This window comes from Conger conger, chromosome 3 (genome assembly GCF_963514075.1).
Source record: "Conger conger chromosome 3, fConCon1.1, whole genome shotgun sequence".
Taxonomy (NCBI): Eukaryota; Metazoa; Chordata; class Actinopteri; order Anguilliformes; family Congridae; genus Conger; species Conger conger.
Genome location: NC_083762.1, coordinates 33428555 through 33444985, shown reverse-complemented (window position 1 = coordinate 33444985; position 16431 = coordinate 33428555). Strand labels below are relative to the sequence as shown.

Genomic DNA, 16431 nt, shown 5'->3' with positions numbered 1-16431 from the left:
CTGGGAGGCCAGCCAAGAGGGAGTTGCAGTAGTCCAGGCGGGACAAAACCATTGCTTTGACCAGGAGCTGGGTAAAGTAGGGCGTGAGAAAGGGGCAGATTCTCCGTATGCTGTATAGGAAGAACTTGCATGACCGGGTCACCGCCGCAATGTTCTCGGAGAGGGACAATCTGCTGTCCATCACCACGCCGAGGTTCCTTGTACAGGGTGATGGCGTTAGTGTGGTATCCCCTAGGGAAATGGAGAGATCCAGATGGGGAGAGGTAATGGCAGGGATGAATATCATTTCAGTCTTACCTGGGTTGACCTTTAGATGGTGGTTGTCCATCCAGCTCTGGTTGTCACTCAGGCAAGCGGAGATACGGGCTGAAACCTGTGTATCAGATGGTGGGAATGAGATGAAGAGTTGGGTATCGTCCGCATAGCAGTGGTGGGATAGACCATGTGCAGTGATTATAGGGCCATGGGAACGAGTGTAAAGAGGGAAAAGAAGCAGCCTAGGACTGAGCCCTGGGGAACTCCTGTGGCAAGGGGCAGAGGTGTTGATACCGTACCAGCCCAAGCAACCTGGAAGGAGCGACCAGAGAGGTAGGAGTCAATCCAGTCCATATACAAAAATGTATATGAAGTATGATAAAGTGCCCTCCATAATGTTTGGGACAAAGACCCATTTATTTATTTGCCTCTCTACCCAACAATTTGAGATTTGTAATAAACAAAATCACAGATTTTAATAAAGGGCATTTTTATACATGTTGGGTTCACCATGTTGAAATTACAGCAGTGTTTATACATCCCCCCATTTCAGGGAACCATAATATTTGGGACACAGCAATGTTATGTAAATTAAAGTATTTAGTATTTTGTTGCATATTCTTTGCATGCAATGACTGCTTGAAGTCTGCGATTCATGGACATCACCAGTTGCTGGGTGCCTTCTCTTTTGATGCTCTGAGGTCTGTATTGCAGCCATCTTTAGCTTGTGCTTGTTTCGGGGGCTAGTCGCTTTGAGTTTTCTCTTCAGCATATGAAAGGCATGCTCAACTGCATTCAGAATGAGTGATTGACTTGGTCACTCAAGAATTGACCATTTTCTAGCTTTGAAAAACTCCTTTGTTACTTTAGCCGTATGTTTGGGATCATTGTCTTGCGGTAGAATGAACTTCCAGCTAATGAGTTTTGAGGCATTCACTTGAACCTGAGCAGATTAAATGTGTCTATACACTTCAGAATTAATTCTGCTCCTACCATCAGCAGTTATATCATCAATGAAGACAAGTGAGCCAGTACCTTCAGCAGCCACACATGCCCAGTCCATAACACCCCCACCACAGTGTTTCACTGATGAGGTGGCATGCTTTGGATCTCTGGCAGTTCCTTTTCTCCTCCGTACTTTGCTCTTGCCATCACTGATATCATCAGTTACTTATCATTTTCACCAGTTGTATTAATTCATAGTTACATTACATTATAGTAATTTAGCAGACACTCTTATCCAGAGCGATGTACAATAAAGTGCAAATCGTAACCAGGGACAAGTGTACTGTTCCAAGTGCAAAAGTGATCACAAAGATAACTTGACACCTTGTAGAATAATCAGATATCTGTCCAAGTAGCAATACCAAAGTTGGCAGCTATAACTTCCCGAATAGTAAAATAAACACAACTGCAATTATTGCATATAGAATACACATAGCATACATGGCTAATTATTACAGTGAGTTAGGGAAGGAATGGTGCTGCCAGAAAAGGTGAGTTTTCAGTCTGTGCTTGAAAGTTGTCAGAGACTGCTGCTCTGACGTCCACAGGAAGGTCATTCCACTACCATGGGGCTAGAACAGATAGCAGATGTGACCGGGAAGTGCAGGTGTGACGAGTGGGAGGCACCAGGCGTGTAGGATCTGATGAGCTTTTGGATGTATGCTAGGGCTGATCCCTTAACTGCCTGGTATGCAAGCAACAATGTTTTCAATTTGATATGAGCCATTAGGAATTAGTCTATTGTGGAGGGTGTCCAGAAATATGATAATGTGTGTAGTGTTGTATGAGCCTAGGATCGCATGATGGAGAAGGACGCTGTTTTGACTAATAGCCACACACATTGTTATGTTGCCACCACATTGTCCCACGACATTGATGATGGCACGGTGTCCGATCATATTTCTGCCATGGCCCCTTGTTTTTGCAAGATTTAAACCTGCCTCGTCCACATATATGCATCTGCATCTGCTTCTAGCTCCATGACTCTGAAAGAGACTAGACAAAACAATGTAGCACAGTATGAAAAGACAGACACCAGTCAATATGATGTAGCACCATATACTTCCAGATCCAGTAGCAATAATAGGATAGTATAGCATACATGGACATATTCATATCTCAGTTATTTTACACGCTCTGAGTTTCATTTGAAAGGGACTTCATCCTAATTCTATTGCATTAAGTAGACAAGACAGTGCAGAGACTCACTCTGTTGACATTTTGGAATATGGTGTTATCTGCCATTATGTGGTCTTGCAGTTCTCTGAGTCTGATGCAGTTATTTCCAATGACCATATTTACAATCCTGCTCTGGGGTGAACAGTCAACGTCTTCCACCAGATACTGGTTTTCTTGCAGTTCTGTAACAACATTTGAATTTGTTTGAGTTTTAGTGATAGATCCTTCTCATTATGAATGTACAGTCCATATTACTGTACCAGACAGTTAGTCACCGGTTCTCATTTTGAAATATTTGGATGATGTGTGCAACAGTATAGCGGCTCAGATTTGGTTGAACCAGTTGCCCAGCGTCCCTCATGCTGATGTTTGACAACATGGTCAACCACAGTCGCTCTTATTTAATCAGTAATTGTGTTCCTGACTCCCCTCCCTCTTCCCTGTCCTCTCCTTCTCCCCCATCCTATTCTGTCTCCTTTGTCCTCCTCCTCTTCCTCCTCCTTCTCTTATTTTCTCACCTCCTTTTCATTATCTTATCACGTGTGTCAATGTGGAAAGGCAATTGGTAAAACAACATAGCAATGTTGAGACCAATGTTTGCAGTTTTGCTATAGAAGTGTGTTTATAAATTGCAAACTGAGTGTAAAGCAGTGGATTGTGTTTCCACTTTTTGGAAAGGGTATGTTATAAAATTACAAGCTTCAAGTATTAATGGTTTCAGAGATGCTTCAAGAGTCAATGTTGGTGTTTTAGCATTCAGAAAAAACTGTAAGACAGTTAAATCATATGTAATACACATATTGTGTTTTGAAATGCTATTACTTTGATGTTAGGTTGTGTGTCATTGTGAGCAAGTGATTTTAGATTTATGTGTTCAGGCAATTTTAAAAAAGTGTTTAGGGTTTTGAATTTGTGTATTTTGATTATTACGTTTTGAGTTGTGTCAACAATTTTGAAAAATGATGTGATTGTAAAAACAATAATAATAATTAAATAATATAGAAGCGAGGCTTCCAAAGAGAGACCAGGCATCTTGAAGAATACCTTTATTTAGAGGGCAGATGTCTTCACAAGCAGGATGACCCAGAGCCAGGACTGCAAGCAATTTGTATTCTGACATCACATAATCATATTTATAACATTTATGTTACATCAACTACACCGTTACAATATTACTCTGGTTGGTTTGGTATTGTTGTTATACTAGGACCTTAGAGATCATGTGATTATTTGTAACATACTGTTAGGAAGACTAGATTAAAAACCTATTGTCTTTAAAAGTTCAAAGCCAAAGCAAAAGGCAACTTGTAAAGAAAAAAGATGGGAAATATGAAAGATGAGATTGGCTGTCACAGAACCAGCAGGCATGAATAGAGCGGTGTCTAAATAGCACTGAACGCTATAGCCTATGGCTGGGTTCGATTCCACTTTAACACATTCCCTTCCCTTGCCGTCTTCCCTTATGTAGGCCTATTTCTCGACTGAATTTGTGAACTAAAATTCTGTGTGGTACATAAAATTGTAAATGGCATAGCCGCTAATTACCTGTTAGACTACTTCCCACGGCAACCCTCCGACTGACAGCGACTGCGTTCACCTCCTGAGCTAATGCGGCCCCATTATTTCATCCGGGCATTTTGGGGATTCCCCTTGAAGAAGCGAAGGGAAGGGGACGTCAGGAGGAAAGCAGACTATTTGGAATCGAACCCAGCCTAGCCTATGGTCTCTAGAGGAGGAATAATAAAATACCCTTCCGTATCCCCTCTGGATTGGCGTTACGATGTTGTCACAGTGAGGCTAAGCAGTACCTGACTGCGTAGTTTTGCACGCTAATAACTACATTGATCTAGCGGTCATTAATTTGATTTAATCAGTGAAAATGTACGTTAGCTCTACGTGAAGTTAGGGAGCTTTACATTTTTAATACTGGAAATAAACGTTTCTTGTTTTTTGTGTGGCTTAACGGCTAATAGGCTACTTATTAACATTAGATGAGGGGGCGATGTTCTTCAAGTTAATGTTAACCCCTCCCGTTTTCGGTTTTCGTTTTTGACGTAACGTTAGCGTTATTTGCCCTGTCACGGATTCCCTACTGTTTTGCTGGAATAAGCAGAGCTCAAAGGTAAGAAGAACCCTGAATATTTGCTAGCTAACGATATGCACATGCAAGCAAGATAGCTAGCTATATGTGTTACTTTATTTAGTCGCGGTTTAGTTAGCTAACCTATTTGCTTGTTTGGGAAACCGTGTGGGGACTGGAATAACTTCACCAGATTTGTTATCTGTTGACTTTGAGCGTTTAAATGGCCGCTTGTTTCAATTCCACCCTGAAGATTTTTCTCAGTCTTAAGGCAGCATAGACAGGTTTACGCGTATTTTATGCTATTTTCAAAGGTGATTTTGTGGACTATTAGATATCAACTTGTATGGATTATTTCTGCAGTAAACGCAGATAAACAACAACAGTGTTTAATCATATTGAAAATAGCATGGCTGTATTCATTTACAGGGATGGTTTAAAGTTTGATTCAAACACATTTTCCAAAACTACTCTTCATTACTAGTCTTCATTATTTTATCATGTGGGACAGGCAAGAGTGCATTATGGGAGAACATTTGGTTGACACTGACAGACAGAAAAATGCGAATATTCAAGTGTCAGGTGATGTTGGTCGACTAGAGTAGAATATTTCCAGAATGCCAGAATTGACTCTTAGAATGTATTTAACACTGGACATTTGACTTATTTATTTGAGAACAGCAACAGTCCTTTGCCACCTTCTGCATTTTTTATGTCGTTTTTTTCTTCCTGCATATGGTACATCCAACCAAATCTGTATTTGCTCCTCTTTTGTAACATGAATATCTAATGTCTCCTTTACTGTTCAGACTGAAGACCATGAATGTGAAAGAGACTGAAAAGGGATATTGTGCTCTTAAATTATGAACTACATAGTCATAACTATTTATTTACTCCAGTTTTGTTGTCATGGTAAGTTTTATTTTATTTTATTTTTATCTTTGTGTGATTGTATTTGCTCTATTGTATAATTGTATTTGCTAAATAATTGCATATATTCTGAAATTAAAAGAAACTTTGTAGTTGGTTGAGATTGTTAACATGACTACATGAACAGAATTGTGAACATGAAGCACACTTAGTTTGCATGTTTTCTTCTCACTCTGGATATAAATCTATGTACATGAAACAATTTTTTTGTCTTTGCATGCATTCAGGTAAGCATGTGTGCGCATAAATGAATGCCTATGTGTGAACATGTGTTGTGCTGTATGTCTTGGTATAAATGGTGATTCTTATGGTCCATGTGTTGAATCATACCTCAGGTCTGGCAATTCTGCCTGCTCCTGTTAATGTGACAGTGGAATCTCACAACTTTGAGCACAACCTGCGATGGGATCCTGGGCCTGGAACACCCCCAGGAACCACCTACAGGGTCCGGTTCAGGTAGAGTACAGCATCTTTATGTGGGTCATGTATGGGTTGGACTATGTACTGTTGCCTCATACTTAGAGCAGTGGTCCTCACTCCTGGTCCTGGAGAGCCACAGGGTGTGCTGGTTTTTGTTTCCCCCTTGATATCAGCAACCAATTCAGCCCAAAGAAACCAGGTGAGGCGAGTTAATGGTGTAATAACTGGCTTAAATGTTCAGTGAAGTGCTGAGTAATAACAAAAGCCAGTGCATCCTGAGGCTCTCCAGGACCAGGAGTGAGGACCACTGACTTAGAAGTAATAGATCCATGGGACTGCAAATGGCTCCCCATTGATTGCATACTACATACTACATACTACATACTACACAACAGTGATTGACAGCACATGGCAGTTCCATGTATAACGGAATACAGGGTTGGTCAGTTCGTAAATCAAATTATTTCCTTAATAAATTTGGTTCATTTAGATTAACTCTGTGAGCCATTGTAGGGTGGCAAATTAAAGACAATATAAAGTCTCTCTATAATGTTAGTTCATTTTAATGTAAATTGAGGTCCAGTCAACAAATCAAAACATGCGAAGGCATTGAAGTATCAACTACATTTTTTGTACATAAATAGGCCTATTATTCCTTTTGAAGAATAATAAAAAGTTTTGTTTTTATTGGAAACATCCCACCTTTCCATCTACTTGGTTCCAACACTTTTTGATCATTTTCTATCCAGATCCATCTATGGCATTGTATATTCTTTTTAATCAATTTGACTTCATTTTTCTTGTGGCTGTTCTTAGCTATGTTCTTAAATGTTAATTTCTGGCTTACAACATTATATGATTTCTATGCATACACATGCATATATAAGTATTAGATGTATGTTACCAATCAGTAAATAGAATGAGAAAATAAAATACTTTAACTATGATAGTATAATATATTTAGAGCTCAGTGTTCATTCTGATTTCTCTAAACGTGAAGAGGATTCCAACTGAGCCCCTACATTTCTATACCAAACATTTATAAAGGGGAGTGATCACCAGTGATCACCTGTGGATTGTTTAAAATGAATTAAATACTTTAAAAATAAATAACAGAAGCCAAGTGATCAGCTTTCTTGTTAAATCTGCACCGCTGTTTTTGTTTGCTATGTGCTACCTTTTCCGGCTGTCAGCTAAATGTACTGGAGAACTGTAAAGAAGGAGAGAACTGACAAAAAGTTTGTTTATGTCAGCGAGTGCTAGCACAGGTTCACCTTGATGGTGCTTCTGGCCTGAGCTCCATGATCCACGACACTGGCTCAGCTGCCTAGCCATGAGCCGCATGTGTGTGCAAACTGCTTCCAAATCCGTAAATGTCACATACCAGCCCACAAACATGCGATTCGATCCACCAGGAAATGGCTGCTCAGAAATAAATAGCCTACTCAGTCACAGAATGATTCATGAGTTCACATTATCCAAATTCACTATTTGTTTAATTAAGTTTTTACAATTATTCGGTAACCCCTTACATGAATTGGCATTAACTAATGTACAGTAGTTGCTAACTAACTACTGGGAAGCTAATCTGTACATGTAATAATCTGTGTTAATGTATTTCCTAATGATGTATTTGTTCATTGTTAATCTGTGTTTGTGGATTTGTACATCATCAATTCATGTTAACAACTACATTAGTTCATGCGGATTCATATTGGAATAAAAAAACAGTTTATCTATTTGTTCATGATTAACCAATTCTAATTTTATCCTATGGTTTGCTAATGTATACATATATTAGTGTGCAGTGATGATTATACACCACTACGTTTGTCTAAAAGAGGTCCTAATATATTACTTCTTGTAATATACTAAAAAATTACTACAATCTTGGTGAAAATGTATTGCACAATACTATTGTAGGCAATGAGAACAAAAAAAATATTCCCACAATGACATTGGGGTAAAAGTATGGCTAATAAACATCTTTTTTTTTTTACTTTTGCATAGCATGAATGTATGTTTGAAGGCTCATTCCATGATTGTTGATGCTAAACAATTTGTTTAAACTGGTTTGAAGCAGCATTATTCTGAAAAATTACTTCTGATGGTCAGTTGTTCCAGTATTAAAGGTAGCACTAACTTTGAGCAGTGTCACAGTGTTAAACATGATGGCACGACGGTAGGAGCTCTCTGAGATTGTTCATAGTCGCATTGTAGCCTTACATGATGCTGGTTGGTCACTTGATGAAAATAAATATCTGGTGACATAAGTTATGATTTGGCCTGCTCAAGACCTTAATCTGATTGAGCAAATCTGAGATTTGCTGGATACCAAGATAAATAAATCTGTTGCAACATCGAAAGAATGGCTTTGGAATGAACTTCAAACCATATGGAAGGGTTTAACGAGTGTAGAAAAAAATATGTGAACGATGAAATGCTGTAATCAAAGCAAAGGGTGCTGAAGTAGGAGGAAGCCATCAGAGTATGTTTTATTGTGGAAGATAAGTTTCTCCTTGAAATGATCACAGCATGCCAAGACATAGCGGTAATGACTCAATTGGTTTATACATAAGTCAGCATATTCTTTTAAATTACTGGAAGTTTTATTTTGATAGGAAACCTTCCACCTTACCATCTACTTGGTTGAATATATGACACTTTTTGCACATTTTCTGGCTGGACCTAAATTTGACCTAAAGTATAATTTCTGACTAAATTATATGTTCAACTTTATTTTCCTTGTGGCTTTTCTTAACCAAAATATCTAAGTCTTAGAAGTTTGGAAGTCAGCAAGTGGTGCTGTTGTAGTAAGCCATCAAATATTGAAAAGAAATTGCCAAGTTGCAAGATTTCGCATTTATGACCATAGCTCTAAAATCACAAATCCAATGAGGCTAATGATTTGGATGTTCTTTGAATACATAAAGAATATATCAAGTATTAGCAAAATTGGAGTGGTCAACTCCCACACCTCTGGTAGATTTTTCATGGAATGACCCTACAGCAGTTTCTACAATAGAAGTAATCACTTATTCTTGCAATGTTTTATGACCTGTGCTTTTTGATACTACTTTGTGGGACTATGGAGATCATGCAATGGAAATAGATGCAGTGGCAGTGTCTGCACCTATTTATCTTGTAAATGACCAAGTTATTGATGTGTCATAGGTGTGATTTGTATGTAGTGCATTAGTGATGTTGCATCTATTCTCGCTCGTATGGGAATGTTGTTACCAGCTCTGGCACGATTACTCATTTTAAAAGTGAATGTGTTGTTTCCCAAATATGTGTCTCCTACGTTGTAGGTCTCTGTGGCCATCTATGTCAATGGAGTAGACAGAATCATATCAAATATTCTCCTATGTTCCTTTGTTCATGTTAATTAATGGGCAGTGGATAGACTCACCAGTAATCGCAGGCACTAAGCTACATCACGGCTGCCAGGGTAGTATTTCTCACCACCCCGTAGTGAGCCGAACTAAGTGTATTTTAGGTGTGACTACAGTTTTAAGAAGCCTGAAATTTGTGTTGGTGTCGAAGAGCTTTTTCATTTGAGTGTTTTCTCAAATTGCTGTGAAAATTTGGTGAAATTTCATCCCACTTGTTCTATAATTCCGTCTTTCGCATGCAAAACAGCGCAGCAGATAAAGTTCCCCATGCAAATGGCTCCAATCTGGTGGAGTTATTAGCAGAGGTGGCAGGTAGTTCCACAGGTTTTGGAAATGGAAAAATTAATGGCACTCTCATAGTGAAACTGCTGCTAACCTCATCCACTCCCCTACCCGACAGCACATTTTAATGTCAACGTGGGAAAGTCCAGCTGGTTTGGGTTGTTGTTTATTCAAATGATTTGTTCTTGTCAATGCATATCGGTATGGCCTGAAAAATAATATTAGGGTATCCTTCTTTCAGCAAAATGTTTAAAATGCTTTTATTGATTGGGTATATCCATTTAGATTTTTTTAATATATTTTTTTAAATGTTTGTTTCTTTTCTTGAGCCTTCATCAGGGTATAACCTAATATATTGGGGGGAGGAGTAAGGAACCCCTTTCTGTAAAACAGAATGAACACTTTGTGCTGTTTGATGTTTGATTTTTTTGTTGTGATGTCTCAGCTACTGCAGGAATAAGCAGAAGTTACTGGATGTCCAAAACTTCTCTGCGGTGGTGGTGAAACGCACCCTGCAGCATTGTACTCGAGACGTCGAGGATTTTGTTACCATCGGAGTGCAAGCCGTACACCGTGGCAACATGTCCGACTGGACCGAAAAGGAATTCACCCCCTTTACAGACAGTAAGCAATGCCAAGGTTTAGTTTTTTTCACCATTCTCTGTAGTCTCTAGAGGCGTGGGTATGCTGGTTTTTATTCCGGCCTCAAATCTTGATTATGCAATTAGTAAAATTATTTGCTGAATCAGGGCTGTAGGTTTGCACATAATGTATATAAAAGTGAAATGTGCTATTTGTGCGTTGTCTAAACAACAGTTGCTTATTGATAATTCCATGTTTATTCCGCAGATTTTAAAGACATTTTAGCTTGCTGATTTGGCATTATAAGAAACCCCTGGAACCAAAATTTAACTTGTCTCGGATTAATCTGGCAGATATGGGCTAACAAAGTTTGCGCTAATAAGACTCCATAGCTTTGGCTAGCCCTGTCCATTACTGTAGGTCATAGAAAGGTGGTCGTTATATCACTGCAGAGGTCTTCACCAGCTCTGTCTTTCACATGTATATTATGTTCAATCCAATATTCAAGGTATTCATATTCTTGAAGTATTGAAATCTGATTTGCGAATAAAGCTTTATCTTAAAGTTGATACAATTCCCACCAAAGTTAGGTTAGAATGTCAACACAGTCTTGGATATTTGAGTTATTGCTGAGATATCATATACTTCTCTTCTCACATGGTTTTGGATGATTAACATGGAATTACCCTTATAGTCTGCTTTAATGAAGTTAAATGCATATGGTTGAATGAATTATTGGAATCAATTAAGGCAATAGTAATTTGTTGGAATGAAAACCTGCATACACATGGCTCTTGTGGCAACAAGTTTCAGACCACTATTCTAGAGACTTGTGCATGAAAATCCCAGGAGATCAGCAGTTTCTGAAAAAGAAGAAAGTCAAACCACCCTGTCTGGCACCAACAATCATTCCACTGTTGTTTGGTCTGAACAAAAACTGAACCTCTTGACCATGTGTGCATGCTTTTATGGATTGAGTTCATGGCAGATGATTGACTGATTAGATGTTAATGACCTGGTTTACAGGTGTGCCTAATAAATTGGTCCAAAGTGTATGTGTGCAAGAATTTGTGTATGCGAATTTATGTACTTACATATGGGCACCTGGGTGCATATGTGTGTGATTGTGTACGTGCATATACGCACACAAATGTGAGCACTTGATGTACATGGTTTCGCCTTTCTTTGCCTTTTTTACAGCTGTCTTAGGCCCACCTGAAGTCAATGTGTCAGGCTGTGGTAACTGCCTTAACTTAACCATCACGCTGCCCAGAGGAAATGCAAAGAAGTCAATTTCCCAGATCTACAAAGTCTTCAAATACCACATTTCCTGGAAAAGAGATGGAGAGAACAGGGTAGAAGCTTCATCTTTTGTTTGTTTGTCCTGATTTAATTTCTACAGTGACTTCAACTTTAAGTTTATTATTATTCATATTAGTGTTTATCATTTCTGAGAGACAAAGACTGACACATTAATCACTCATTGTAGGCTTTATATTTTCATAATATATGAAGAGAAAACGCATTTGATTGGTTTGTACATGCCAGTGATGTTTTTTTTGGACATTTTGGTCATTTTGAATCTTGTGTTAAGAAAAGGGGTTAGCTTTGTTATTAGTTATTATTCATATTATTGTTTAACATTTTTAAGTCCAGGGCTGGCATGTGTAGGCTTTATATTATCATAATATATGAAGAGAAATTGCCAGTGATTGATATAACACAGTAGCTCCACCCATTGTCCTTATTAAAGCCTCATTGGACTGTCAACATGCCTAAGTAAGTGATTTGATCATTATTTACTTATACTACATAAGTAAATAATTAAAATGCAAATGTCTGTTGATTTCAGTTATAACAAATACAAACTTTCTGTGTGCTTAGCTGGATTAAAAACTCTGCGTTACACCTGGAACAGCTATTCCTTGTTCCACAAATGTGACGTTTAAACTCCAGCTAAATGCACTGCAGTTGACCCACTGAGTTTGAAAAGGAAAAATGTTCAGCAAAAGCCCTCGTCTCTGACAGCATCTTGAAAGCATGCAGTAACCCCCCCCCCCCCCCCAATGCCCCACTTTTTCCAGGTGTGGAATAAGAGCACCGGGGAGAATAGTCTGATGCTGCATCATCTGGAGCAAGGGGTGAAGTACTGTGTGCAGGTAGACTTCCAGGTCAACACCAATAAGCACACCCTGCCATCTAATTGGGTCTGTTCTTTCACTAGCCCCAGGAAGCAGAGCCCAGGTGAGTGTATCTGCTCGCTCAAACTAAATTTATACTGTTACCCAGATATGGTTATGTTTACTTTTGACCATGTGGAGAGTATTCCCTTGTTTTTGTGTTGGTCCTGCCACATGCCGATTTAAAGGTACAATAAGTAAGATTTTTGTGTTCAAACATTGTTACAAGACCATTGTGAATCCCTTCCTATCATTGGAAAAGGCTCACTGACATGACTAACCCACTGAGAAAGAGACGCACCCCCAACCCCCACCTGCCCTGCCACACGCCTCGCTGTGAACATGCATCAACGTGTCTAGCTATGACTCCTCGGCACGCAGGACTACAGGATTATAGACTGGCATAGCTCCACTAAAAATGTCAGCCTCAGGCTTGCCACGTCTGGGGCTACGCCAGTCACACTGAGTTTGTGCAACAGCAGAATCAGGCGTTAGCAGGCTTCAGCTGGCAAACAGGGTTTGCTTACATAACTTCACCGACCACACGGACGGTAGCAAACATTTCCTTCTTCTGAGAACCGTCTATGGTGTGTAATGGGCGAGTGAGTGGAAGGCAGTATGTATGTGTGTAGGTGCGTGTGCTTCGAGCTGTGAGGATGCAATACTGAACAGTGCATTGGTGTGCCCCTGGACAGTCATTCCCATCCTGGCCTCTGTCTCCTGCCTTCTGGCTGTGGGAGGGCTGGGCCTGCTCATCCTGTTCCACGTCGGGCTGCTGTGTAAACTGAAGACCCACCTGCCCAGAGTGGTGAGCGCCCCTCTCGCCTACGCATAACACACCAAAGCTGAATGTGCTTTACCTTCAGTTATCATCCTGTGGTCTGCCCATTGGTCCTTCGTAGCAATGGGCAGAGCTGTGAATAACTGCTTTCGACCATAAGTTCTATTTTATTGGGCATCTTAATATGCTCTTATCTTCGCCGCTGTCTATGTTTTGTTGCTCTTATTTTGTCTTAACTTATTTTTTGTTGTGTTTTGTGATATATATATATCTTTTTTGAAAGCACTTTGGATGCCATGTTCAGGAAATGCGGTGTATAAATAAAGTTATTATAATTTTAGTATTTGTGCAGTGAGGGATTATCCAACAAAAAATCTCATTGCCATAACCTCTACTGTACCGCAAACAAGGATGTATATAAAATGTCCAAAAACACATTGAAAATATTTAAAATAACACATAAAGAGGCATTAAGATGGATGGAATATCTGAAAACAAATATGTAAGCCTGATGGTGGCTTTCTCTCCCTCCACGCAGATGTCATTGGTGGAAGCCCCTTATTACTGCTACTTCATTGTGGAAGAGATCGTGCCCGACGCCGTCTCCTGTGATGCCGAGGGCCGAGAGAAGGCGGCACAGCGTCGGAGGGAAGTCTCCGATGATGAAGAGGAGGAGGATGAAGAAGAGGAGGACCCCAGTGCTGACGACGGCTATGAGAACCACATGGCACGCTCCTTCAAGGGCTCGAGCTCCGACACCGCGTCCCGCAATACAACGGGCTCCATGTCTACGGCTACCACCGCCCTCTCCACCGCCGAGAACTCTGGGAACTCTGGGAACTCTGGGAACTCCGGGAACACCGGTGTGGTGGCTGAAGAGCCGCAGTGGGCAGAACCGCCTGGAGGAGATGAGATTCCGGGTTCGAGCGAGGGAGGCGAAGAACGACAGGAATCTGAGGGCGAAGCAGTGGATAGGGACACAGACTCGGGCGGGGACGTGAACCTGCTGTCTGTGACGCTGGGGGTGCCGGACGACCGGGGCGGGGCAGAGGAAACGGGCGAGCCTCAGTGCTGGCTGGCACCGCTTCTCCGCACAGGAAGTGGAGACGGGCCGGCGAGGTTGGGTGAGGCACATGCAGACACCCGGGCTGACAGCCCCGAACCCATGCATGCTGCCACCCTACCCACACTCCCAGACTGTGGACAAACGGGCACACACTACTTGCACACACGCACAAACTGGAAAGAGGAAGAAGAGGAAGATGAGGAAGATGAGGAGTTTTCAGGCTACATGATGCGTTAGCTCTCGCAAAACTCTCCTGCTGTTGTGCTCGGTTCACTGCGTGAGCGCATCAAAAGTGCAAGGTTCGCCCAGTCAAAGGACGGGAATGACTTTATACTGCGCCACGCACACATTCCACCCCAAAACCAGTGCAGAGAAAGTGCCAGCTGCGTATGGCACATGACTCTCAGTCAGGCCTCCCTCCCCGCCGCATTAGAGGAAGTGAAAACGCATTTCAAAAAAAGACAAGTGGCATTGCGCTGGTTGGGGTGACGGAGCCGGCTCCGCTCTCTTACAGATGCGAATAACACGGAAGCTCCTCGGCTTGCTGCGGTCCGGAGAAATCTCACCGTAAAGGACCCAAAAGTTTCTAACGCAGGCCTCTAAGCGACCACAGTGGAGCTGTACTTTGACTTAACAGTATACTTATGCCTTTCATAAAGGGATACATTTCATATTAGTTCTTGTTGCATTCCATTATTGATGAATGTTGGTGTTTTTCCCCCCCCTTCAGCAGGCCCTATAGGATTTACTCTTAGTTGCCAAGGGAAATAAATTTCAAGCTGGACAGATATCTGATTATTCTACAAGGTTTCAAGTTATCTATGTGATCACTTTTGCACTTGGAACAGTGCACTTGTCCCTGTCTTCGATTTGCACTTTATTGTACGGCACTCTGGATAAGTGTGTCTGCTAAATGGCTGTAATGTAATTTTTTTCATGGCTTTTATCTCATTTGTCTTATTTTGTGCAGATCATCTTCTCAGTACTTTAAAAGTGCTTTTATTGATTGTGTGTTTAGTTAATTTTGGACATTCACTTATTAATGACTGTGCAACCCCATTGTCCCACAAAATGGCAAAAATTAAGATCTGGGCTTAATTGCTTGTATTGCAACAATTGTAACAAAATGTGCTGTCATCAACATCTAATGTTTGTATTTTTGTGTAACACACACATTTTCTTTTGAGAAGGGCACAGAATGAGATTAGTTGACTTTCTTGTGGCAGTGACCTGAATAGTGTGTTTGAATTTAAAGTATAGCTTTGGGGGGAGGAATCAGCCTTTTCAAATCTTGCTTGTGTGCATTTCTAATGTGGATATCCAATTGCACATTTTTGTTTACAAAAGTCTATAAATAAATGATAGACACCTTGTTTTTAGTAGAATGATTAGTCTTATTTTTATGAATTTATGATTTTTTCTTTTTTCCTGATTGTATTTACAGTAATCTGTGGGAAACCCCTATGTATTCTGGGCTATTGTAATAGAGGTATAGTGGAAGAGACGACCCAGTTCTCCAAGGTGGTGGGGCCTCAACCTAACAAGCTTACTCTGGGCAACAATTTTAATGCAGTCCACAGAGACCGTATTTACACAGGGCATAGAGTTTGTGCCACACCCGTTTGCTGATTTGAACCAGTGGTGCACTACATAGTCAGTGCAGAAAGCTATGCAAACATGTGACTTCCAGTCTTCCAGGCCTGTTGAGGTCGTAGACTTGGGCTACGTCAGTGGGAGGGGCCACATTGATTGACACACGATGGTAATGTAAAACTGCCCCTGAATTCATACAGGTAATTTTGAAAGCCACATCGAATTGAAAACCATAGTAGTGAAAGCAGAAATGAACTGTCAACTCACAAAAGTGGTGGCGATAAGATTTGCAGCGCAAGTTGATTAAACTGCTAGTGAACAAACAAATGTCAAGGTTATCAAATGCAATGATTAAATTATATATAACACTATTCATTTAATTTAATTTGATGCATTTAATATGATTGCAATTTATCCCCTTAAGATGGCCGAATGGATTTATTAAACTACCAAATTAAGGGGTTTACAGTTTTCAACACCGCCATACCCAGGGGTAGGGGGGGACAGGCAGGGGGAATGACAATTTCTTGTTCAATTTCAATTTACTTTTTCCGCGAGCATATAGCATACAATATAAGTGTTTTGCAGCTCTAAATACCCGAAATATCATTTGGTTACCAAGAGTCCTTTTGGAGTCTACAGACGGCCTTTTGGAAGCTTGCGTAGACATAACTTGTATCCAT

General features: G+C 40.5%; 1 protein-coding gene across 1 annotated transcript; it reads left to right on the top strand.

Annotated features, from left to right (window-relative positions):
- The first annotated feature begins 4043 nt into the window (after positions 1–4043).
- Positions 4044–15528, top strand: LOC133124197 (interleukin-20 receptor subunit alpha-like). Its single transcript, XM_061235171.1, has 8 exons — positions 4044–4561; positions 5329–5431; positions 5785–5905; positions 9992–10170; positions 11329–11483; positions 12213–12372; positions 13004–13116; positions 13628–15528. Exons 2-8 carry the CDS (start codon positions 5383–5385, stop codon positions 14390–14392), a joined length of 1542 nt encoding a protein of 513 aa, XP_061091155.1. The 5' UTR covers positions 4044–4561; positions 5329–5382; the 3' UTR covers positions 14393–15528.
- Positions 15529–16431: the final 903 nt, after the last annotated feature.

Bases quoted from the DNA above. Each gene is read 5' to 3' on its own strand.
- LOC133124197 (XM_061235171.1), top strand. From the start codon at position 5,383: ATGAACTACATAGTCATAACTATTTATTTACTCCAGTTTTGTTGTCAT. The intron at 5,906-9,991 runs GTAGAGTACAGC...GTGATGTCTCAG, and splicing joins ACCTACAGGGTCCGGTTCAG to CTACTGCAGGAATAAGCAGA. The intron at 10,171-11,328 runs GTAAGCAATGCC...CCTTTTTTACAG, and splicing joins ATTCACCCCCTTTACAGACA to CTGTCTTAGGCCCACCTGAA.